The sequence below is a fragment of the Dichotomopilus funicola genome (assembly GCF_033296635.1).
Source record: "Dichotomopilus funicola strain CBS 141.50 unplaced genomic scaffold C8A04scaffold_89, whole genome shotgun sequence".
NCBI classification, from domain to species: Eukaryota; Fungi; Ascomycota; class Sordariomycetes; order Sordariales; family Chaetomiaceae; genus Dichotomopilus; species Dichotomopilus funicola.
Genome location: NW_026944110.1, coordinates 37,127 through 60,574, shown reverse-complemented (window position 1 = coordinate 60,574; position 23,448 = coordinate 37,127). Strand labels below are relative to the sequence as shown.

The 23,448-nt window shown below is 54.9% G+C and overlaps 7 protein-coding genes across 7 annotated transcripts; 3 read left to right on the top strand and 4 right to left on the bottom strand.

Annotated features, from left to right (window-relative positions):
* Window positions 1-878: 878 nt before the first annotated feature.
* Window positions 879-2,883, bottom strand: C8A04DRAFT_40238 (glutamine synthetase; the record flags this gene model as incomplete). The annotated part of the gene is made up of 9 exons (XM_062784872.1): window positions 879-897; window positions 969-1,389; window positions 1,449-1,493; window positions 1,622-1,767; window positions 1,943-2,259; window positions 2,437-2,473; window positions 2,620-2,675; window positions 2,733-2,768; window positions 2,881-2,883. The coding sequence occupies 9 exons, from the start codon at window positions 2,881-2,883 to the stop codon at window positions 879-881; spliced, it is 1,080 nt and encodes a 359-aa protein (XP_062633405.1).
* A 2,145-nt stretch (window positions 2,884-5,028) lies between these two features.
* Window positions 5,029-6,402, bottom strand: C8A04DRAFT_32453 (uncharacterized protein; the record flags this gene model as incomplete). The annotated part of the gene is made up of 2 exons (XM_062782101.1): window positions 5,029-5,555; window positions 5,616-6,402. 2 exons carry the CDS (start codon window positions 6,400-6,402, stop codon window positions 5,029-5,031), a joined length of 1,314 nt encoding a protein of 437 aa, XP_062633404.1.
* Window positions 6,403-8,896: 2,494 nt separating this feature from the next.
* C8A04DRAFT_32452 (P-loop containing nucleoside triphosphate hydrolase protein) lies at window positions 8,897-10,323 on the top strand (the record flags this gene model as incomplete). The annotated part of the gene is made up of 4 exons (XM_062782100.1): window positions 8,897-9,107; window positions 9,195-9,581; window positions 9,674-10,130; window positions 10,203-10,323. The coding sequence occupies 4 exons, from the start codon at window positions 8,897-8,899 to the stop codon at window positions 10,321-10,323; spliced, it is 1,176 nt and encodes a 391-aa protein (XP_062633403.1).
* A 2,931-nt stretch (window positions 10,324-13,254) lies between these two features.
* Window positions 13,255-15,812, top strand: C8A04DRAFT_32451 (uncharacterized protein; the record flags this gene model as incomplete). The annotated part of the gene is made up of 5 exons (XM_062782099.1): window positions 13,255-13,259; window positions 13,387-13,457; window positions 13,617-13,848; window positions 13,929-15,511; window positions 15,592-15,812. 5 exons carry the CDS (start codon window positions 13,255-13,257, stop codon window positions 15,810-15,812), a joined length of 2,112 nt encoding a protein of 703 aa, XP_062633402.1.
* Window positions 15,813-16,375: 563 nt separating this feature from the next.
* C8A04DRAFT_40236 (nucleophile aminohydrolase) lies at window positions 16,376-17,404 on the bottom strand (the record flags this gene model as incomplete). The annotated part of the gene is made up of 3 exons (XM_062784871.1): window positions 16,376-17,034; window positions 17,153-17,300; window positions 17,375-17,404. The coding sequence occupies 3 exons, from the start codon at window positions 17,402-17,404 to the stop codon at window positions 16,376-16,378; spliced, it is 837 nt and encodes a 278-aa protein (XP_062633401.1).
* A 449-nt stretch (window positions 17,405-17,853) lies between these two features.
* On the top strand, window positions 17,854-18,972 carry C8A04DRAFT_40235 (uncharacterized protein; the record flags this gene model as incomplete). The annotated part of the gene is made up of 3 exons (XM_062784870.1): window positions 17,854-17,919; window positions 17,979-18,030; window positions 18,089-18,972. The coding sequence occupies 3 exons, from the start codon at window positions 17,854-17,856 to the stop codon at window positions 18,970-18,972; spliced, it is 1,002 nt and encodes a 333-aa protein (XP_062633400.1).
* A 578-nt stretch (window positions 18,973-19,550) lies between these two features.
* C8A04DRAFT_32448 (uncharacterized protein) lies at window positions 19,551-20,818 on the bottom strand (the record flags this gene model as incomplete). Its single annotated transcript, XM_062782098.1, has 4 exons — window positions 19,551-19,907; window positions 19,967-20,091; window positions 20,165-20,592; window positions 20,670-20,818. The coding sequence occupies 4 exons, from the start codon at window positions 20,816-20,818 to the stop codon at window positions 19,551-19,553; spliced, it is 1,059 nt and encodes a 352-aa protein (XP_062633399.1).
* Window positions 20,819-23,448: the final 2,630 nt, after the last annotated feature.

The window sequence follows — 23,448 nt, the reverse complement described above, 5'->3', positions numbered from 1 at the left end:
TATGAGTCTAGGACTCTAGGTTTCGGCCATGTCTGGCTGTCTGTGGTTGGCTGGTCGGGTTAGCCATCCAACTTCGCGCGTGAGGCTTTTCTTTCCCGGCGCCAGCAGAGCAACACGGTAGTGTGATGGTATTTCGGGTCGGACAATTCTTTTAAAATCAGCGATGACACCGGTGGCAGTAATTATGCACGCACTTATGTGCGGTGGTATGGGCTTGCGTAGGGCGCGCACCTGTGTGGGCACGTTTGTGAGCAAGGGGCTCTAGTTGAGATTTTGTTCTGGTGTAGGTTCTTCGGGTTGGCAACGATATGCCAGTCGTCAAGGATGATTTTGTGGTTTTGCTAGGAAGGTGTGTGTGGCGCATTTCGAGGATGGAAAATGTCACATAGTACGAAATTGACTGTGTAGTTCAGTGTAATAGATCAAAAATCACAGGGGAAAATAACAGTCCGGGCGAGGTGCGAGTAATTACTTTTCCTTATGCGAACTTCCAGCAACTCATATCACACACCAAACACTCCACCACCAATATCCCAACCACCAGGGAGACAGAAAGAGAGAGACAGATATGTTTATTTTCTTATTCAATACTTGTTATGAATCCTAGGCCATAATTCGCAAGCGGACATCACAGCCAACTTGTGAACCCCCATCAAGAGGAAGAGGAAGAGAGCGAGACAGAAAGGGAGAAGAAAAAGAGTCCCGACGGACCAAAGACTCCCCGCTTGCGTGTTTCAACATTCATATTCATCCAGTTATCCATCCCCAACGCAGGGCCATACAACTAGTTACGCAACAACTCCCCATCTGCACTGAATTGAAGAATCGACATGAGGTACACCACATACAACATGTGCTGCTTGCTGAGTCTCGGCTGATTAGACAGCACCGAAGATCCTGATAAACGGTTAGCATCACTCACGCAAACAAGATAGTTCAGCCCGGCTCTTGATTGAGAGAGTACGTACGATTCCATGATAATACCCGTAATCTGGTACGGGCACGCATTCGACGCCGGCCGACGGTCCTCAAAGTACCCATACCCCTTAGCAGCACACTCGCGCGGGATACGGATAGACGCGCCACGGTTAGCCACACCGTACGAGAACTGATCGATGGAGCCCGTCTCGTGGCGGCCGGTGAGCCGCTTCTCGTTGTCGGCGCCGTACACGGCGATGTGTTCGAGATGGCGCTTGCCGAGCTTCTCGATGGCCTCCTCGATGTGCTTCATGCCGCCCTCGACGCGCATCTCTTTGGTGGAGAAGTTGGAGTGCAGACCCGCGCCGTTCCAGTCGCCGGGGATGGGCTTGGGGTGGACGGAGACTTTGACGCCGAAGTCTTCGGCGATGCGGTGGAGGAGGAAACGGGCGAGCCAGAGTTGGTCACCCACTGTGGATTGTTAGCGGAGACTTCGGAGGAAGACAGGATCTTGCGAGGCAAAAACGTACTCTCAATGCCGACACATGGGCCGACTTGGAATTCCCATTGCGCAGCTAAGAGAAGTCAGTCAAGATGCTCCGAGTTTTCTACAGTACAAAACTCAACGTAGACAACGTACGCATCACCTAAACGCAACCAGTTAGTATGCCAACCCTTCATGTCCCCTGTCCTTGGGAGTAACATACCTCAGCGTTCGTCCCAGAGATCTTGATGCCCGCGTACAGGCAGGCACGGTAATGCGCCTCGACAATGTCGCGCTGAACCACCTTTCCGGTACCCACACCACAGTAGTATGGCCCTTGGGGCGCCGGGAAACCGTTTTGCGGCCTATTCCGAATCCGAAACGTCAGCATTCTGCTCCTTTCTCGACACACACACCCATCTCATGGGACCTCATGCAGTCAACCCCCACGCCTCTTTTACCCCCCACGTCCCCCCATTTATGCCCGCGCGAGTTTGAAATGCATCTGTCTCTGGTTGGTCGAAAATTTCAGGTACGTACCAGCCATACGGCCTATCATTGAAATCTAGAAGCGTATACTCCTGCTCCAGACCGAACCACGGCTCATGCGCGGCATGCGCCTCCATCAGCTTGGCCGTCTCGTGGCGGTGGTTGTACTTGTTCGGGGTGCCATCGGAGTCCCAGCACTCGGACAGCACCAGGATGTTCTTGCCGAGGCGGAGCGGGTCCGGATACACGGCGACCGGCCGGAGGTAGACGTCCGAGTTGTCGCCGGGGGCTTGGCCCGTCGAGGAACCGTCAAAGTTCCATATCGGGAGCTCGTCGGGCTTGTAGGGCTCTTCCTTTTCGGGGAGGGTCTACGATTCGGGTTGATGGAGGTTAGTTTTGCATGGTTTATTCATTGACCTGATCAGAAAAGTAAGTGGTCTCGTGGGGGGGAGTGTGTGTGTCGCGGTGCGCCGCTAGTCAGAGCTAGCTGTCCGGCGGGTTGATTGGACGGTAGGGGGGGAATTGGGGGTGGCAATATTGCGTACCCTCGACTTGGAGCGCGTGCCGCCTTCGGAGTCAATCCTGTTTAGCAGTGGAATTTCTAGTCAGTCTTCGGCCCAGTGGAAACTCATGAATGCCGATCACCCCCGGGAGGAGCTCCGTCTTCTTCCGAGCCGGAGCCCGGCATGTGAACCCCCACCACGAAATTGGGGTAGACACTAGCTTACCAGATGTACTCGGCGATGATGTTGCCCTTCTGCTCAAGGGCAAAGTATTTTTGAAGCTGCGGCCAGTGTAAGTCTCCATATCTGCAACCATGCCGAGGACGGAAAATGCTCACGGTCCCGGTCTGGGAAATAAATGTAGGTGCGGTAGCCTAATTTACGCACAGGCTTTAGTTAGCACATGCCACTTGCAGTAGTTCGTCACCACGTGCCAAGCTGCAATCGAGTGGCCGTTGGTGTTTTCCAAGTTCCTGGGGAACATACCATGGCTAAAGGATAAGATGAGGCTTGGCTCAAGACGCTATCAGCGAGCAAATTGGCAAAGGCGATGTTCTAAAGGTTGATGGGCGTAAAGAGTACAAGTATCAGGTCGAGATAGTCCCGTCCCGTGTCCAAGGTGTCGCAGCGAGGATAAGCGAGGTCAGAGAGTTTGGTAAAGATGACGACGGAAGCCAAAACACCAGGGCAAAGCTCCCAAAAAGAATGTCACAGCTATGCAATGCAAGATTACCAAAGTAGGAGGCAGGAATCGGACGGTCCTCACACGCGGGGCACGAGCATGTTTAAAAACAACTGGAGCTGCTGCTCGTCCGCAGCCGGCCTGATACCGATAGCGTCCACAAGCGGCACCGCATAACAAAAATGACGGGGTAAGGTCAGGTACTGTACATTTGGCATGTGCACTCGGCAAAGGCACCGGGCGGCGCAACGCAGGCATGATACCGCCCCAAGAACAAGTACTCCGGTACTCGTACCGCTTATCTTTCCCTCACTCGGGATGAACACACTCCAGGTTGCCCACCCCATTTTCTTATTGCCCACCTTTCACCCGCTCCTGACCAGCTGCCCAGGGAGGCCAGAAAAAGACGCCGCCACGCCCCAATCCCCCGGATGGGGGAGCCCAGATGGAACTTGTCAAACCATGGGAAAAAAAAGGGGGGTGGGACTTGGAAACCATGATTTGCCAGTTCGTTGTTGTCTCTGACCTCACACCTCTCTCCACCTTGGAGAGAGCCCGGTTCCGCCTTCCCAACAAACTCACCTTTTACCCCTCCACAACAGCAACCCCTCCATGGACGACAAGGAACGTGGCAGGGACAGCCAGCGGTCAGCCGCGACCGGCGGCTGGGCGACTGAGAGCATGCTTCCTTGTTGAAGATAAGAAGTCTCAGTGACATCTTCCATACATGGATTGTGCATGGAAGGCCCCCCCCTTGTTGTGGGGGAGAACATGGCCTGTTATCAGCAATTTCTGATTGGCTGGTTGGACCTTCTCTGACAATTCCCGGGTAATGATTGGTCGGAGCTTGGAGAGTCCAGGGTTTTGGTGGGGTAAGGGGTTCCGGGCCTCTCATGAGATGGATTGGTGTAAAAGGATCGGGACAAGTCACGAAGTCGGAAACAGGACGAATTCCATCCCATCGCCTCAACTTGGGGACCGACGGGAAACGGAGAAACTCAGGTGGATGAGTCAAAAAGAACAGAAAGTATTGGATGTTTAACCTCCCCCGTTCACTTTTCCAGGTCCACATTGACCGTCTGACCCGCACCCAGGAAATCGGGAAGGGACTAACGTTAACTAACGAAAATGGAAGGGTTGCGGGGTGGGGGGGAAGGGGGGGCTTGCGCAAGGCTGCATGCATGTGTTGTGTCGGGTCGTGTGTTTGTACCTTGAGACATCGGATCGGGTTGATGAGACGATGTTTTTCGAAAGAGGTTGAGGTAAGTGGGAGTCAGCTTATCATCCACGCCTAGGCTTCCAGTTTTAGCCCTGTTGTCTACGGAGTACTTCTTCCCTTGAGCTTCTACGTTAGGTACGAGGTACCGTACCGACGGTCGCCATTGAGATGCGGCTTCCTCCTTGTGGGCATCTTCCTCTTTTGGAAACACAGACAAGTCATGCTTTCTTCAACACCCCCTTTCTCCCCGCGAAGATGCTCCCCCCACGTTGGGTCCCCCGTCCCATACCTGCACTTACCCCAAGAGTTCAAGGGTACCTGTTCCTGAAGGGTCGAAACCCCGAATGCATCACATCACGTGGCGCATCAAACTCTGAGTTTTGCGCTTCAATGTCGCGCGTTCAGTGTGGGTGATGCAGGTGCAGGCACAAGGGGAAACGTGGGCTAGTGTGCGAAAAGATACATTAAGCTTATTCGTTTAGCAACCCGAGGTAATGATTACTATGTACTTTGGGACCTCCAAGCATCAACAAACTCCCACGCTTTTTTCTCTTTTTTGGCAAGACAACGCCCCACGAACGCTCAACTACGAAATACAAGGAGCAATCGAAATTCCCAAAGCAACAAGCAGCAAGAACGATAATCCAACCGATCCCACAGACCCCCACAAGCCCAAATACAGAAACCAAGCCGGGCAGCGCCGGCTTGTTGCGAAAAGTGCATCACCACCCTTTCACCATCCACCGTCCTTGTCGGTGAACTTTAGGGCGGGGGGCGGCTCGAGTTTTACAAAGATTCCGGTGTCGAAAGGCAGGAGTTCGTTAATGTCGTGCGTGTCGCGACCGTTGGTATACGAGAGATGGCCCTGGGCGCCCTTTTGGGCTTTTTCCGCGAGAATCTGCTCGTACCGGGCTATGCATTCAGGCACAGAGGTCTCGAACGCCTTCCAGCCCCGGAATCCTTTCCAACGCTCGAAGATGTCCATGACGTTCGTGGTATCGGTGTACGTCTGGCCGTACCCGATGGTGTCACCCACAATATCGGGGTAGTGCACCGCGGCGGCCTCCTCGGCCTTCTCTTGATCATACATCGTGCCGCCGCGCCTCTTGATCCTCTCAACCATATGGGCCCGCAGTATTTGGATGGCATCGTTTCGGTCGCGCAAGCATCCCCAAGCGAAAAGTCGCTGCCTTTTGATCGTGTGATCAAAGAGGGCCGCAACATGCAGACGTCCCACATCCTCGACATCAATGTACCAGTCTAAAGAGGTCCGCGTCAGGAGTAGTCACCCGGATTGGTGGCAAGGGAAATAGAACTTACGCCGCTGTAAAACGCCAGCGTCCTCGACGTAATCAATTGCAATCCCGCGGCACCGATACATGTCGTGAAGCCAATCATTCCAGTACGGCTCCATGTAGTCGGGGGCCAGGTGGTGGCCGATGACGTTCGAGGGTGCAATTGTGTTGACGCGGAACTTCGGGTTGGCCTCCTCAGTCCACGACCACACCGTCTGCTCAGCCCGGTACAAGCACGACGCGCGCACTACCGCGGGGATTCCGGGAGTCCGAGCCCCTGCCCACAAGACTGGGACGTGCCATGACTTAGCTGTCACCTCCAGGTCCTTTTCGGTATGAATCGGCGCCGCGTTCTTGTAGCTGGCGGTGTGGACAAAGGACTCCATGTTCTCCTCGCGCTCGGCGGCCTCCAGCAAGCCTGCAGTGGTGTTGATGACCTGGCGCCAAAGTTGCTCAATGGTGTCGAACCTTGTTGGGACGACAGTCTGGTGCACGATACCGTGGCATCCTCTGACCAGGTGTCGCCAGTTCAGCTGGTATCCCGGGCGACCGTAGACGAACGATTGACGTCGGAAGCTTCCGTTGCGGTGGAAACGGTCAAAGAGTTCATCAAGCCACTCGGCAGGCTCGCAGAAGGTCACGGCCGCGCGGACCTGGCATCCGCCCTCCAACAGCTGGTGCATGATCTCGAGCTGAACGGGGTCTACCGGGTTGGTCACTAGGATCAATTTGCCGGCTGGAAGTCGCGGGAATTTGGCTCCCGGGCGGAAGTCGACGATGACCTCATCCTCCGAGTTGGTGAAACCCCCCATGATGAAAGTCTAGAGTGTCGAGCCTGAGTATTTGCGATCGAAAGGAATAATCTCGAAGAATTAATCTCCGGAGAAAAGCGATACTTGTGAGCAACGATACTGCAACATAAAAGTGAGCGCGGTGTTAGTTGAAAGTAGAACCAGGAAAGGCCTGAAAGCTTCGGGAGGGGGAGGCCTGTGATTTATGGGTTTGAGATGCAGGTCTGATCCTCGATGATGTCTACTTTCCTCGCACCACTTCCCAACGTAACAGTACCGTATCTCACGTAGGAAGGCGCATCAAAGGACCGCCTTGGATGCAAGAGGTCATTACGGGAACGGCAAGTGCTACAGATGGGGAGCGTTCACATGGCCAACCGTAACTAAGATACGGAGAGTGCGGCGTATTACTGTCGATTTAGGGAGAAAACGCTGCTGTTTTTTTGGCTGTTTGTTTAATCGTCTTTAAACCACGTTCGCTCGCCCCTTACATGCCGAGTCAGACTTTCGAGTGCAGACAATAATACATCACAAAGCGCATCATGCGTCCTGGATTACGAAGAACAGGGCAGTGCGCGCGGAACGGGTACTGCCGGGGGGGTAAAACGGATGCTACCCACCGTTTCATTCTGATATCACGAACAAGAGCCGACTTGATAGAAATTACCTTTGCTGCCATTGTGCACCGAATACCTTGTTGTTAAACTTCCTAATCCGGCCAAAGGCGCCCGCCTCAGCCAATCAGTGGCAATGAAACGGATCGTCCTTTTACTTGCCTTGACACCCAAATTCCCGCCAGTCTGCTATATTCTCTGTCTTTGGGGGTTGGGTGAGGGGTTGAGTATGCTCCAACCGTTTTGCGGCGTATGACCCAGACCCTTGGACTTCTCACACCTGTGTCCTGTACCTGCGCTCTGTGTTATAGTGACTCAGTCGACTGTGGCAAGGTCGAACCCCAACTTCATAGCGAAAAGCCCTACTCCTCAGCCAGAGCACTTTTGCGCCCAGCACTTGACGAGTCTATTTCCCTACACAATGATACGCCTTACCAAGTCACAGTCCGTCAGACAGATACCGGACACTAACCACGTTACCCCGCCAACCCCTCCCATTCCGCTCCCCTATCATGCCGCTCCATGCTTTTGCGTTGTTGTAACATAGCATAAGGCCGTGGCTAGAAAATATTGGGGGGACGCAATCGCAGTATCTGTGACATTCATAATAAGGACTCAAATTGAAGGTTCAATTTCTTCCGAAGGGATGTTAGTCACACGTTGCTAAGGGTAAGTATATTACGAGGCGCTCGTCCAACTTGGCCCAACCCGCGCACATCGACGCCGTTGCTCGAGCAGTGCTTCGTTCCGATCTATGTCACAGCCTCAACCACCCATGGTGCCAGATTATATAGCCAGCCGTCCTATGTCGATTCATGCCACAAGCTTGCGGGGCAGAGATGAGGACAGTCCGCAACAGTTCAGGCTGCCTGAGCATAACGCAAGGCTGTTTCTTGAGAGCCCGAGACATCCGAACTGCTTGCCCATAAATTGGAAGTAACGGAAAGGTTGATAAGCGTGTTCGAAACGGAGGGTTAGCGTAGGGCCTCATCGTTGACACTTACATGGCGGGGGCAGACGATCTTATCATCTACACGCCCTGGGCCGTTGCCCTAGGGAATTCCGTGGCTCCTCGGTGAGAATGCTAGCAACACATTTTTGAGCACAACCGGACAAATGTCGACATTCAGCAGAATGAACCGTGGTCATGCATACCTACCATGAGCAAAGATACGAAAAGATGTGTTCCTAATGCTTTGAAATGTACAATCGGCCCCAGGGGTAAGGCGAAGGAACGCTCCGGCCCCCTCCCTCCATCGCCCTCGATGTGATGTATCAGATGGTATTATGAAGGCGACCGAGCTGGTTGGGCCGGCGGCGAAATTTCTAGATGGTATTCGCGATCATAGCGACGCAGTGATGCAACCAATTTAAGAGGGCGTTGCTCCTGATCGGGACTCTGGTATTTCTCAGGGCTAAGAAATATCCACAATAAATATCTTGCCTATTTAAACATACATAAAAAAAGAATAAGGACGTAATTTCGCCGACGGAACGGTCGCCAGCCTTGTTTATAGTGGATTTTTGTGGTGAAGTGAGTGAGTGAGGTTGTATCGAGGAAAAGAGCCGCTCAAAGTTGCCCCACTGTCCAGCCGAGTGCCAAGACCACTAAATGGTCCCACTTTTAGCAAGGCAGCAGAAGCTTGGGTAAGCTCTCCCATCCCGCCTTGCAGCACGCACAGCGCAACCACAAGCGACCAGCAACCCAACCAACCGCCACATCGACAAACATCGACGACAACACTCTCCGCGACCGATCCCTCCGAACCCACGAACCTCACGACCGAGTTACCGAGTTTGATAATTAACCATCGGCCCCAACCATCTCGCACTCGATCGATCGCCCCGACACCGACCCCAGCGATTACGACCCCCCACACAACCCGTAGCCGCCGTCGACGATGGCTTCGGATCAAGAGCGCGAGCACGCGCTTGCCTCCTTCAAGCAAAAGCTGATCGAGTCGCGGGAATGGGAGACAAAACTCAAGAACCTCCGGTTGGAGATCAAGGGCTTGCAAAAAGAGTTCGACCAAACAGAAGACAACATCAAAGCGTTACAAAGCGTCGGGCAGATCATCGGCGAGGTGTTGAAGCAGCTGGACGATGAGCGATGTGGGTAGTTCTATACTAGTGTCCAGCGGCTTAGATTTCTAGGTCGCATCCCATACGATTGCTAACCTGCTTTTCGTCGCCCGGCAGTTATCGTGAAAGCGTCGTCCGGGCCACGCTACGTGGTCGGGTGCCGGTCCAAGGTGGACAAGGCCAAGATGAAGCAAGGGACACGCGTGGCGCTCGACATGACAACACTCACGATTATGCGCATGCTGCCTCGCGAGGTTGATCCGCTGGTCTACAACATGTCGCTCGAGGACCCCGGTCAAGTCAGCTTTGCCGGTATCGGTGGGCTAAACGACCAGATCCGCGAGCTCAGAGAGGTCATCGAGTTGCCGCTCAAGAACCCGGAACTGTTCTTGCGCGTGGGGATCAAACCACCCAAGGGTGTCCTGCTCTATGGGCCGCCCGGCACAGGCAAGACGCTGCTCGCCAGGGCAGTCGCAAGTAGTCTGGAGACCAACTTCTTGAAGGGTGAGCTCATCCCTCTTTCTCGCGCCTTAGGCTGTGACACTCTCCCGAGGGTCCCAATATCGAGGTTTTCTATGCTAACTATTCTTTTGTAGTTGTCTCTTCGGCCATCGTCGACAAGTACATTGGCGAGTCCGCGCGGCTGATCCGCGAAATGTTCGGCTATGCCAAAGAGCACGAACCGTGTATCATCTTCATGGACGAAATCGATGCCATCGGCGGCCGGCGTTTCAGTGAAGGCACGAGTGCAGACCGTGAAATCCAGCGGACGCTCATGGAACTGCTCAATCAGCTTGATGGTTTCGACTACCTGGGCAAGACCAAGATCATCATGGCCACCAACCGGCCCGATACCCTCGACCCCGCGCTGTTGCGTGCCGGCCGTCTTGATCGCAAGATTGAGATCCCGCTCCCGAACGAGGTTGGCCGTCTTGAGATCCTCAAGATCCACGCCGCGGGTGTGTCCAAGGACGGCGAGATTGACTTTGAGAGTGTGGTCAAGATGAGCGATGGGTTGAACGGGGCGGATTTGCGAAACGTGGTGACCGAGGCGTGAGTGCACTCTGCTCAATAAATCCTAACCCCTGACTGGCGCGTAGTCCCTGCTAACATTGTCTCCTCTAGTGGTCTGTTCGCCATCAAGGACGACAGAGATGCCATCAACCAGGACGATTTCAACAAGGCGGTGCGGAAGCTCGTCGAGGCCAAGAAGTTGGAGGGCAAGCTGGAATACCAGAAACTATAAGGAAAAGGAGGGCTATTAGGCGCGGCGTGATCGAGAAAGGGGGACTATCGTCACTGTCACTGCCACCGCCACGAACACACCCGATCAGCGTGTAATATTGCAACCGTATATGGATCCAATACCTTCCGCCCGCCCCGTTCCCCAAATTCCCCTTGAATTGAAAGCGATGCAGCGTCTTGTGGTATTGCACTTCTGCATATGCATGACCGACTCAAACCTTGTGCCGTTTCCACATGCTCGCATTGGCACACCACTTTCGATGGCAAGCGGTGGTCAACCCTGTGTTTGTTCCACAGTAGCCGCTCAAAGTTGCGAGGCAATGTAACCCACAGTTTGCCCATTCGGGAGACAACTTACTTGTCACCAGGGGGTTTGCTAGTGACTTATGATGACCAACCGCATATTCTCTAGCTCGACCATGCCAGCCTCGCATTCTAGCCTTGCTGAATGGATGCGCTCTCGCACTTAGCATGTACAGTGTCAGCTTTGGTGAGGAGTTCATGCAGGCTGTTGTCATTAACTCTTGCACAACCTACACCGAGCCACATTCTGGGGTTTCTCGGCCAGGGGTGGGGGGATAATAATAAAGGATAACTAGCAGGACAAAAGAAGGAAGCACTCCCTCGTCTGTCTTTGCTGACCACCATAGATGGCTGCTGGCGAATGACGATGTGCTGACAAGATCTACGAATTGAACAAAACTATTGGATGGGGAGGCTAAACCCGATTGCCGGGATTAAAAAGTTCCAAATTCACCTCTCTGTTGAGCAAAGACAATATGGACACCAGCAGCAAAAGAGGGCAACAAATTTCTTGAACATGGTGATTCACAAATATCGAGTCGTTCGGTCTCGTGTTGGTTGGCGCGCCGGCCAGGCGGCAAATCATGGTAATGTCGTGTCCGGCATTTGGAATCTAGCCTCGTGGGGCGTGCGGCCGAACGAAATGTTTTTGTTTTTCTAAGAATAGGTTACAAGAGGAAGAAGACCCCTTTTTTCCATGCCACGGGGCGCGCCCTACACAGCCTCGAAAAGTGGGTTTTGAACAACCAACTCGGCAAGACCCTGAGAAAGGCGTGGCGCCAGGCCCAGCAGATAGGTTCGGATGGAGTGAGTGAACAAATTGAGACTCTCATTTCCGTGTGCTGTGGCTGTACACTCGATATCAATATCGTGTTGGTGTCAAATTTTTGGTTTCCTGTTCCTGGTTCAACGAACGGTTGAGGGTTCCTCATCGGGAAACCGCCGTTGAGTTCACCCTCAGTACGAGGGGTTGTTGACTGGGCAAGACGTCATGGGCGGGGGGTAATTGTGGCTGGTTGGACCGTGTAAGTCGGGGGTAAACCCGTCGAAGAAACCCTTCCTTGATTCCCAGCCGGCAAACGGAACAAAAAAGGTTGGTGGTGTAACAACGAGGCGATGTAGCCCGGAAGAAAAGAGAAGCCGAGCAACCTATCTCACGCAATCAATGCTCAGCTCAGCCCGGAAAGCCGCTGCTCCATCCATCGTCCTCCCGAAAAAGCGCTGCCTTGTCGATCCACCCTCGTATCGTGGGCCCGTGGTTTCGTTGCGGAGGCTCCCCAGCGTTGCCGAGAGAACCCCGGTTCCGCCCCACCAAGACCGAACCATCGATTTTGTTGTGGTCTCTTTCCACTGGTATCTTGGGTGTCCATCAACAGCCACGAACATTGCTCATCAGAGATCCGAGATGGTCGGACAAGGCGGTGAAGCCGCAGGGCGTCTTTTTTCCCTTTCCTGAGTTGCCCCTGCTTTCCGCGATACACGACAGAGCTCTTGGCGTGCACAAGACAGGCGAGGGCGGGCCAGCCCACAATGGGCCAGAATCTAGACACGTTGATCGCCCCGCCTTCAGTGCGGCTTCGTTGTTGGGGGAGTTTATGAGCCAGAAGAAAAACAGCAGAGACTGCTGAACTGCGAGACTGCCTCAATGCTACCAATGGGAGGCGTCGAATCCACCATGACATCTGCAAAGAGCGGAGATCCCCGGATTTGGCTGGGAAAAGAAGGGTTGCATGCTCCTGGCGGCGCCATGCCGCTTTGACGAGGCAGACATCGCGAATGATGGGCGGTCTCACCAACTTTGCCGTCTCGTCAAGCCATCAAGCCGAGGAGGAAGTGGTCTCAAGCAACTTTCGGCCAAGCTCCCGTGAGACATGCTAGCACGAATCATCCCATGCATGTCTTGCGGCTTCGCAGCACTAGAAACATAATGTTTGAAGTCGTTCCGATCGAGGAGTGCGATTCAGAACAATAACAGACGTCGTTAACGTTGGTGTAGTGGACGGTGTGAAAATGAGGGGCTTCACGAAACACATCCAACTCCTGGGTTCCCTGGGGAGCAAGTCCCTGACCGGAGGTAGAGACGAAACATAAACGACAGATGGAAAACCCTTGGCATGAAGAGTTTGCCTGTGTTTTCCACCTGGTAGAACATAGGATGATTGAAAAGGTTTGGGGAAAAGGGAACACAACAAAAAACGCAAAGCGTGATGACAATTGGGCTTCTTTCTTCCGGCACGGAAAGTGCCCTCTGAGAAAGATGGATCTCTTCGTTCACCCCTTCCCAAGCCATGACGACTTTTGTTGTCCCTGGCTCGGTCTTGACCCCTGTCTCGTCTGGCCGCGACAAGGGCCCCACATCTGTGCCTGCGGCTGGGCTGCAGCATCCATCCCCCCTCCAAAATCGGCCATAAAGTCAAGCTCCCCAGCAACCGCAACAAGTTGATCCTGCCCATCCATCCTACTCTTCACACTCGTCGTCCCAACCTACGTCCTCGTCTGGCATACCGGGCCTTGCTACAACAGCTTTCGTGATACCCTCAGCATCTTGCGCGCCGATCTTTTCTATCCCTTCTCCCTTTTTTTTGGTCTGTTCGGTTCCCTGTCAGTCGTTGTTGGTTGGTCTGTCAAGATGTGGTACGGGCAACCCCAAACCCAACCCCGCCTCAGCTCAGCTCTCCGTACTAGCGGCGAATCAGTCTAGAGCGGAGTGATACGAGAAGAGAAAACGACGGCTTGCTAATGACTCTGGTTTTACCTACAGTGGCATTTTTGGTTACATCAACTACCTGGTGGAGAAGGACCGCAAGTTCGTGGTCGACACACTCATCAACGGTACGTGAGCACCGGCCACGAAAACGAAATACGCCAAAGCTGCAGGGGATCGATCTCTTACCCCCCCCCCCTCCATCTACACCCTCGCAAATCCGATCCTGTCCCGGAAACTTGTTAAACGGGACCAATTACTGACGTATCCGCTGCTGTTTGGTTTAGGTCTGTCCCGTCTTGAGTACCGTGGGTATGACTCGGCCGGCTTCGCCATTGATGGCGACAAGAAGAAGGAGGTGTTCGCGTTCAAGGAGGTCGGCAAGGTCGCCAAGCTGAAGCAGCTCACCGACGAGTCGGACATCGACCTGACCAAGGTCTTCGATTCACACTGCGGTATTGCCCACACCCGGTGGGCCACTCACGGCCCCCCGTCGCGCGTCAACTGCCACCCTCACAGGTATGTGCAGAGCAGAAGTGGAATGGAATCGGCTGCGTATCCTCTGTTCCAAGGATCTTCGCTAACGTTTCTTCTGTCAGGTCCGACCCCAACTGGGAGTTTGCCATCGTCCACAACGGTATCATCACCAACTACAAGGAACTGAAGACGCTGCTCGAAAGCAAGGGCTTCCGCTTCGAGACCGAGACCGACACCGAATGCATTGCGAAGCTCGCCAAGTACATTTACGACCAACACCCGAAGGTTGGCTTCACCGACCTTGCCAAGGCTGTTATCAACGAGCTGGAGGGCGCCTACGGTCTGCTGATCAAGAGCGTGCACTACCCCCACGAGGTCATTGCTGCTCGCAAGGGTTCCCCACTGGTCATTGGTGTCAAGACCCAGAGGCGCATGAAGGTCGACTTTGTCGATGTCGAGTACGCCGATGAAAGCAACCCGCTCCCGGCCGAGACCGCCGCCCAGAATGTGGCCCTAAAGAAGACCGCGGCCGGCGGCAGCTTCTTGTCCCCCAACAGCTTGCTGGGTGCTCCCGACAAGTCGCTCCTCCACCGCTCGCAGTCCCGCGCCTTTATGACCGACGACGGCCTGCCGATGCCCACCGAGTTTTTCCTGTCGTCCGACCCGTCAGCCATTGTTGAGCACACCAAGAAGGTCATGTACCTCGAGGACGACGACATTGCCCACATCCACGAGGGCTCGCTCAACATCCACCGCCTCAAGAAGGCTGATGGCAGCAGCAACGTCCGGACTATCCAGACGCTCGAGCTCGAGCTGCAGGAGATCATGAAGGGCAAGTTCGACCACTTCATGCAGAAGGAAATTTTCGAGCAGCCCGAGTCCGTCATCAACACGATGCGTGGCCGTCTCGACATCGGCAACCAAACAGTGACTCTCGGTGGTCTCCGGAACTACATCAGCACGATCCGCCGCTGCCGTCGTATCATCTTCATCGCCTGCGGTACCTCGTATCACAGCTGCATGGCTGTCCGTGGTATCTTTGAGGAGTTGGCCGAGATCCCGATCGCCGTGGAGCTTGCGTCCGATTTCCTCGATCGCCAAGCCCCAGTATTCCGTGACGACACCTGTGTGTTTGTGTCGCAGTCTGGTGAGACGGCTGACTCTCTCATGGCCCTGCGCTACTGCCTGGAGCGCGGTGCCCTGACCGTGGGCATCGTGAACGTGGTTGGCTCCAGCATCTCGCTCCTTACCCACTGCGGTGTCCACGTCAACGCCGGCCCTGAAATCGGTGTCGCCTCGACCAAGGCGTACACCTCGCAGTTCATCGCCATGGTCATGTTTGCCCTGTCGTTGAGCGAGGACCGTGCGTCCAAGCAAAAGCGCCGCGAGGAGATCATGGAGGGCCTGAGCAAGATCAGCGACCAGATCAAGGCTGTTCTCGAGCAAGACCAGAAGATCAAGGAGCTGTGCGCCAAGACCTTCAAGAACCAGAAGAGTCTCCTGCTCCTGGGCCGTGGTAGCCAATTCAGCACGGCCCTGGAGGGTGCCCTCAAGATCAAGGAAATCAGCTACCTGCACTGCGAGGCTGTCATGAGCGGTGAGCTCAAGCACGGTGTCCTCGCCCTGGTGGATGAGAACCTGCCCATCATCATGATCCTCACTCGTGATGAGATCTTCAAGAAGAGTCTCAACGCGTACCAACAAGGTTTGTACTCCCACTTTTTTCTTTGTCTTTCGGTTCAAACCTAGTCTCTCTTGGATTTGAACTAACATTTGTCTCTGTAGTCGTTGCCCGTGGTGGAAAGCCTATCGTGATTTGCAACCCCGGCGATGAGGAGTTCACCGCCAGCCAAGCGGAGAAGATTGAGATTCCCCAGACCGTGGACGTCCTCCAGGGTATTCTCAATGTCATTCCCCTGCAGCTCATCGCCTACTGGCTGGCCGTCATGGAGGGGCTCAACGTCGATTTCCCCCGTAACTTGGCCAAGTCTGTGACCGTCGAGTGAACGGGTTCTCATAGCATTGAGACGCAACACTGGGCAATCCAAGGGTGTTGGGAGGGCCCTGCGGGCCGTCCATCTTGGACAGTTACGCCCAAACTCGTATGTACTAGTAATATTGGCTATCTTACAGTCCATTCGCTGGCTGAGGGTTTGACGCGAGGAACGGGTGTTAAGAGGTTGGCGGAACGAATACCAAACACGAACGTCCCCACCCGCACCGCGAGAGTTAAGGGGTGTTTGGACCCAGGACACATACGCACAGGATCGTTTGGGTTAAAACGAAGAGTAGCGATAGCGAAAGTGAACAGTTGACCGCAAAGAGTGTAATTTGACGTGAAAACAATATCAGTGTTATGGACAATTGCTAAATTATTCCCATGTCGCGTTTCTGTGACTTGCTCGTTTTTCCCATTACTTCCAAAAGATACCTTAATAATAGGCAACGTCTGGACGGGAACGTCACAAAATGTCATAGAACAGTGTTGTTTCGCCCTCATGGTTCATGAATCTCATTTGTCTTTACTCTCCCCACGCTCATCTCCCTCCTGGTCAGGCATATATCCTATTTACACCGTCTGCGTACCGTATCCACGAATCCTCTCAGCAAACGCCCAGCTCTGCTTCTCCAGCTGCTCGTCCTCGCGCAGCTCAACCCCATCCTTGGTCACCACAGCCAAGCTGTACCGATCCAGCGAGCGCGCATCACGGTAAAACAGCACCTTCATGCACTCCTTGACCACATCCACAGCCTGCTCGCGCGTGAGCTTCGCGGCATCCTCTTCCGTCGCCGCAAAACGCCGCATAATGGGCTGGGCGAGCATCGCACCAAACCCGGTGGCCAGCGAAGGGGAGGAGAAGGTAGTTCCGCGCAGGTCGACAGACGCGAGGAAGGGCTTAGAGGCCGAGTCCAGCCCGGCGACGAGGATCTGGTTCCAGAGCGGGTCGAAGTCGCTGCGGCGGCGGTACATGAGCTTGGAGAGGTATTTGTGCAGGTTGGCGGCGTTGAGTTGGCCGCGCGGGGGTTGGGTGGTGGTGGTTGAGTCGTCGGATGGGGATGGGGTTTCGGCGTGGTCGTGTTCGTAGGCTTCGTCGATGGCTAGCTCGTTGAGGTGGCGGTCGAGGAATTGCATGTCGGAGACGTCGCCGCCGAAACCGACGATGGAGGTGGAGAGGAAGGGGCGCAGGCGCTTGACGTCGGTGAAACGGGCGAGGGAACCGTAGGAGGCTGGAGATGATCGTGGTTAGTTTGCGGTTGATTGGGTTAAAACAAAGACCTCATGGCATGTCGGTGGTGCTGCTGTATGGAAGACTAGTACAGTGCTGCGGTAAAGTAAAAAACGCACCAAGGTTATCAGCGGCCATGACGACGCCGTCTTTGAACTTGATCGCGATGACGGAGGTACCGGTCACAACGGGAGCTTGTGTCGCTGTCTTGGGCCCGGTGGTCTGGAGGTAGGAAGCATCGTAGGCACCGTAGACGTCATCTCTGGGCTGTTTATGTCACTGAGTCAGTACGAGCGCCGTCATGGGACCTTCATATTCGAGGTGTTGGCGAGCAGACGTACACGACCCCAGGCTTGCGGGCGGTGATCCATGGCTGCGGGGTGGAAATGGGTGATTCGAAATTAGTCGGTTGTCGTGGTCGGTCTGAACCACTGCACAAAATGCCTAGCGTTCAAAAACGCTAGTCGCTCGCCGTTTCGGTCGTGGAAAGGTCGTTGGGTGGTGTTGCGTTGGGTACGTTGGAAGGGTTGCGAGCTTGCATGCAGTTAGAGTTGAGGCTAGAGCTCACTATAGCTTCGCGTCCCGGTGCTGCCTTCCCGGCTAGCTGCCGGACAGCTGCCAGCGCCCCACCTGTTGCCTGAGCCGCCCCGCGATGTTGGTCCGTGCTCCACTTGCTTCAAATCCCAGCCAAGCAACCCACGTGACACCCTTTTCATCAACCAAGGTTGGACGATCTCGTAACAACCAACTTTTTCATCATAATCGAGGTCGCAGTGAACGTTTGCGATTTATTCGAAGCCTACTTAGTAACTCGGTCATCATGGGTCTTGTGCAATATGACAGCAGTGATGAGGAAGAGGATGTGCAATCTCCGGTTGAAACGCAGGTAGGCTTTCTGTCCCTCGCTTATCCAGCAAGACTCGCTCACCTCATACCCATATTTAGGCGTCCAAACCGACAGTCAAACCGACACCAGTGATCCCCCAAAATTCATCCGGTAACATCCTTATCCCCGCTCACTTCCCGTCATACCTCAAAACCTAACTCTCCAACAGAACCAGCACCACCATCTGCTGCACCACCTTCAACAACAGAGCAAACCAAACAACCCAGCCCAGCACCACCACAACCCACCAACCCGTCCCTCGGCCCAGTACTCGGCCCAACCCTAGGCCCCTCCCGCCCACCACCATCATCAACCACCACCACCCACCCCACCCTCCCCGAGCCAGAAGAAGAAGACGACGGCCAAACCCAAGTCGACCTCTCCTTCCTCGACCCCCAATCCAGCACCACCACCAACCCCAACCCCAACGACCCCCCTCAATCCCCCCACACCCGCACCCGCACCCTCCTGCACAACCTCACCCTCCCCTCCGTCGCAGACATGGATATCCCCCCCTCACCACCGGGCACCCCGCCGCCAGGCCTCGACGCCCTCACCGCCAAATTCGAAACCTTCCTCCGCCTTAAGCGCACAAAGGGCGTGCACTTTAATGAGCGCTTGGCGCAGAACAAGGGCATGGCGAACCCGGGAGTGGGGGATAAGTTACTTGCTTTTGTGGGTATTGGGACGGAGGTGGATGATGGGTATGGCGGTGATGGAATCTCAACAAGCGAGCGACAGAATGGTGGAGCGGGGGCAGGTGGCAGTGGTGGTGGTGGATTGGTGGACCAGTACGCGACGGTGCTGTCGGCCGACGTGTGGGATCCGACGTGTTTCCCGGCGTGGAGTTATCGGGGCGCGTTGAGGAGGACACAGGAGCGGGTGGCGAAGGAGAGGGAGAGGGCGAAGGGGGAGCCGGTTGCGTTTGTTTCTTCTTCTTCGGGTGGTGGTGTTACGGGGGGTGGTGGGCTAGGATCGGTGGGGGGGAGTAGGAGCGGTACGCCTGGAGTTGGGGCAGGGACGGGGAAGAGAAAGGGGCGATGGGATACGTGATTAGGGGGGCTTGGTGAGATGTGTGGTTACGGGAGATGGGGTATGTCTGAATATCTAGAGTTGTAAAAAGTAAAGACAGATTGAGTCTACTATGATACCCCTGATGGGATTCATCCTCCGAGTGACGTTTGAGCAGGCTGGATGTGTAATCCTATGTTATTTCTTGATGAACCCTTCTGAAAGTGAGATCCCATCTTGCTTTGGTTCCTCGGGTATCATTTTCTCGAAATCAAAGCTCCATGCACAAACACCAGTCGTGGATCATTAGATATTTGGCATTACATTTGCCTTCTAGCGGCTACCCTGAGCGCTTCGGCTACCCACGAGTGCATGCATATCTAAGTCAAGTAACACTCCTGTGCGCTATGCTTGTTCATAGCAAAATAGACTGTCCTCCCTCCATCGCGTGCCCCAAGCCCCGTGGTATATATCCCCCCATCATCATCGTAGTAGAATAGTATCCGCCAGCCCCGCGCGTAACTGCAAAACAACCCAATGATAACACAAAATTAGAAAAAGTGATGCCGAACAAGAGAAAAGGAAATGAGTTGCTGTGATCAGACGAATTCCGCAGAACGCTAGTTACCGCCGCCCAGGCCGCCACAGGGAACGTCGATGTTCAGGTGATCGCGGAGGGCTTGGCCAATCGGGATATAGACGGTCTGGTTGTGCGCCGCGAGAGCGTCGTTGAAGTACGGAAGAGGCTGTCCGTTCCGCACGTCGGTCTTGCCGCGGAGGCCAAACGGAAGCACGCCCTTCTGGTCACCCTTGCCCTCGCAGTAGGGCTTCTCTCCAAGCGCGGTGAGAAGGGCACCGAGGTCCTCCACCGTGGCGCGCATGGGGTAGTGGTTGTCGCCGGGGTTCAGGACAAGGTTGTCAATGTAAACGGTGCCGACCTCCTTGTCGAAGAGATAGTTGTGGAAAGTCACGTTGCCCTACATGGAGTTAGCGGGACATGATCGAGGATTATTGGCGACGTGGATGCAAGACTCACAAGGTCAAAGCTGACACGCGAACGGTTAGGGATGATGGTGTTCGCCCGGAAGTTGTTACCACGCTCGTCAGCGGTCGTGTTGACCCAGGTGGGGTTCACAATAGTGCCCTCAAGCAGTTTAAGACCTGGAAGCACGTTAGAAAATTACAATCCTAATACAAGTCCAGAGAGACTGAACGGCAATTGAGGGCTATGTACCAGGCATGGTGACGGTCTTCTTGAAGAAGACGGGGTAGGCACGCGAGATGCCGCTGACTTGGACGAAGGTGTTACCCTCGACGGTAACGCGGAGGGTTTCATTGGCCAAGAGGTAGGAGTTGAAATTCGTCAGGGCCTCAAGATCCTCAACGGGGAGGAACTGCGTCACATTGACATGCTGCTCGGCATCGGCCGTAGTCGCAGGGAAGTTGAGCGTGGCAAAAGGCGTATGGGGCTGGCGGTCCTCAAGGTACATGACACCCTCAAAAGCAGCGATGTTAGCCTTGACGGAGCCATCAGTCTTGATGGTGCTGCTGAGGCTAATCGTGAGGTTCTGCGTCTGGGTGTTGGTGACCGTGAGGCGGTTCAAGATGAGCTCAGCCTCGTCAAGCTTGGACTGCGCAATTTTAGGAACGGCGACAAGCAGGCTTCAGGAGGTCGTTAGTCAGCATTCTTGGTATTCCGACCACGCCGCGCCCAGCAAACTTGGCACCAGATCACTTACACCACTGGCACGACAATAACAACAATAACTATAATGATGAGCAGATACGCCCACCAAAACTTGGCGCAGTGGCCGAGGCATCCGCGCTTCCGGGGCTTGTCGGAGACTCTCTCTGACTGGGCGACGCCGGCCTTATCGTAGTCGCTCATCGTGGGCAATGGGTCGGGAGGGCCAAGGTCGATGAGAAGGTGCGAATATTTTCGCGTCCAAGGTGAAGCCCGTTGTACTTTCCCAGCTCAGTCGAGGGAGTCAAACCGGGACCGATGGTGTCTTGTCGTCGAGAAGGCGTCCGAGAGGGGCTTCGGCGGAGGTTGAAGCAGAACCAAAAGACCAAACCGGAAACGCAAGCAGGCCAAACGGAGGAGACTGGTGCTTATAAAAGGAGTCTCAGGGACGTACTTGACCGGCCTTGCGGTTGGGGACGTGGGAGGGAAAAAGACGGGGTTTGCAGAGCTAGTGTAATTGAGCAGGGGAGATGGCTGCTCGCCATTGTCACCCTACCCTTTCATGGTAACATTCCTCGCCAGTCCCGGTTGTGGCCACGGGCAGGGGGGAGCCAGCTGGGAGCACGACGAGGTGGGATGGAAGCATCGGATGGAGATTCGATCATCTGAAAGCATGGGGAAGGAGCGACATGTCGCCACCAGCCGGTCCACATTCTCTACCGACCAACAAACGAACGGCCCTGGAGCTGGTCGAGCACGCGGGCATGTGGGCGAAAAGCCACTGCTTCCATGCTCCGGCCAATTATTGACAGCCGAATTGAACCCCAATTCGGCCCTCTCATCGGCAGCCGCTAGCCCCTTTTAGCAGGTTGCCCGAGGTGTGTTGCCGGCAGGGGCCCTGGGAGGCCGCTTCGCCCGCCTTTAACCCTAACCCCATGGTCTCCCCCAGCTGCGGGAAATTGTCGAAGGGGCCGAAGCCTGCAGTGCACGTCGCAGTCTCTGCCCTTCCGTCCGCAACGTTCACTGGGCCCCGGACGATCACAAGCAATTCTTTTGCGAGGAAGGAAGCCGACAAGTCGACGGCGAGCCCACCATAAACGGCTTCGGAACCGCTTGGCTTCATGGGGATGGCTCCAAGGGAGTGCGGGGAATGCGGAGGGTGTGAAGCTTAGCCTCCATTCCCCAGACTCGACCTCGGGTGATTTTTTTTTTTGGAATGTCTCGTGCTTCGAAATATTGAGGGTTGCTGAAGCGGGGGATGACGATGATGGTATCGGAGAGAAGTTGAAGGCCCACCCCAGATTTCAAGCCACACACTGACCATTGGCTGCAATGCGATAGGTATGCGGGCTCGGTGCAGACGCCTGAGATGGCGAGACTGGGTCTCTTGGAACACGACTCGAGCATCTCAAACCGGTTTTGCGTGGCAGGTGATTTTGCGCCCGTTTCTTTGATCAGCAAGCCGTCTGCCCAGCCTCGCCAACACCGGAGTTGCGTTGTGTTGCCCGAAATCGACACACTGCATATGCGGGAAACACCAACTGCCTTGAAGGGACGCCATGCGAATTCGCCGTGTCTTGAGAAGAGTTCCACGCCTGGAATCCGCGGGCCCGAGCTCCAGGGCATCCAAGCATCGCAACTGCCCGCTCCACGAAACGCTTGTTCGGACGCTGTTGCCAAAAACAGAGCTGGCCAAGAGAGTCACCGTGGGCCCCGCTCTTCTCTGGGGAAGGAGCCAGGGAAATGGCTCCAACTTCCTCCTAACACCCCTGTCAGTCGGCCTCCTCTTCGGCAGCTTTTCAGGGACGAGATGGAGCGGAAATGGACCGTCTGAAAAATTCTCAGATCATCCACGAACCTATCGCCATAAGCACGCATACCCTAGATTCCTGCTCCTGCCGCCAACGCCATGACGCTATTGAGGCCAAGGCAGTTCCCCTCCTTGCTGACCAGCCGATGTTCTTGCGACGGTTGAGAGAGGCCATGATCTGCCCTCAGACGATGCGTGGAACACTCGAACATGAGCGGAAATCGCCCGCACAGAGTTTGTCCTCATTCATCAGTGATCTGACCATTAAAAATTCTGGAATAAACTCAACAGAATGGCACTTCTCCTCGCAAGCCCCCGTAGGACGCCACATAACGATCCATAATTCGATGTGGTCCCCGGCTGATGGAGTCGCTCGGAAATTTGAGAAACGACTAGGGTATGAGGTTTCATGCTTGCCGGCAGGGAAAGCCCGAGTCAAGGTGTGGCGCGGCACCATCTCCCGCTTTAAAATTACGACAACAGACTGCAAATCGAAATCTTGCAGGTAAAGATGTCAATAGCAAATGAAGAAACCGATCTCTCATGCGAGAAATCCAGCGAAATGGGCCATCGGTTTCGGCTCGCTCGATCATCAGGGCGCATGACTTGGAGCGCGCACACCGAGGCCACATCTGCGCGTGTAAACTGCCCGCCGACCTTCCTTGATCAAAAGCCGACGATCCAATCGGGGGCATAGAACTTGGCCTTCCCCCACGCCATCGCATAGCAAGCGAGGGGGAGGAGTCGCCTCCTGAAAACTGAAAAGGGGGTCGACCGAGGAGACAGCCACATCCCGAGTTTCTTGGCAGAGCATCGGGTCATTCCACGAACCACGATGATGGCAGCAAACCCTCAAATGCAGCCTCCTCACCCAAGGTTCTGCCGAACCCGAGTCAGACAGTACGACAGCCCATGCGCACCAAGCTCAGTTCGGCGCGCTTGAAATGCTGGCGCGCGCAAGTTTCAATCCTTGAGAATCCCCCAGATACATTAAGGTCGCTGTGTACCTGCATTAGCAGCATCG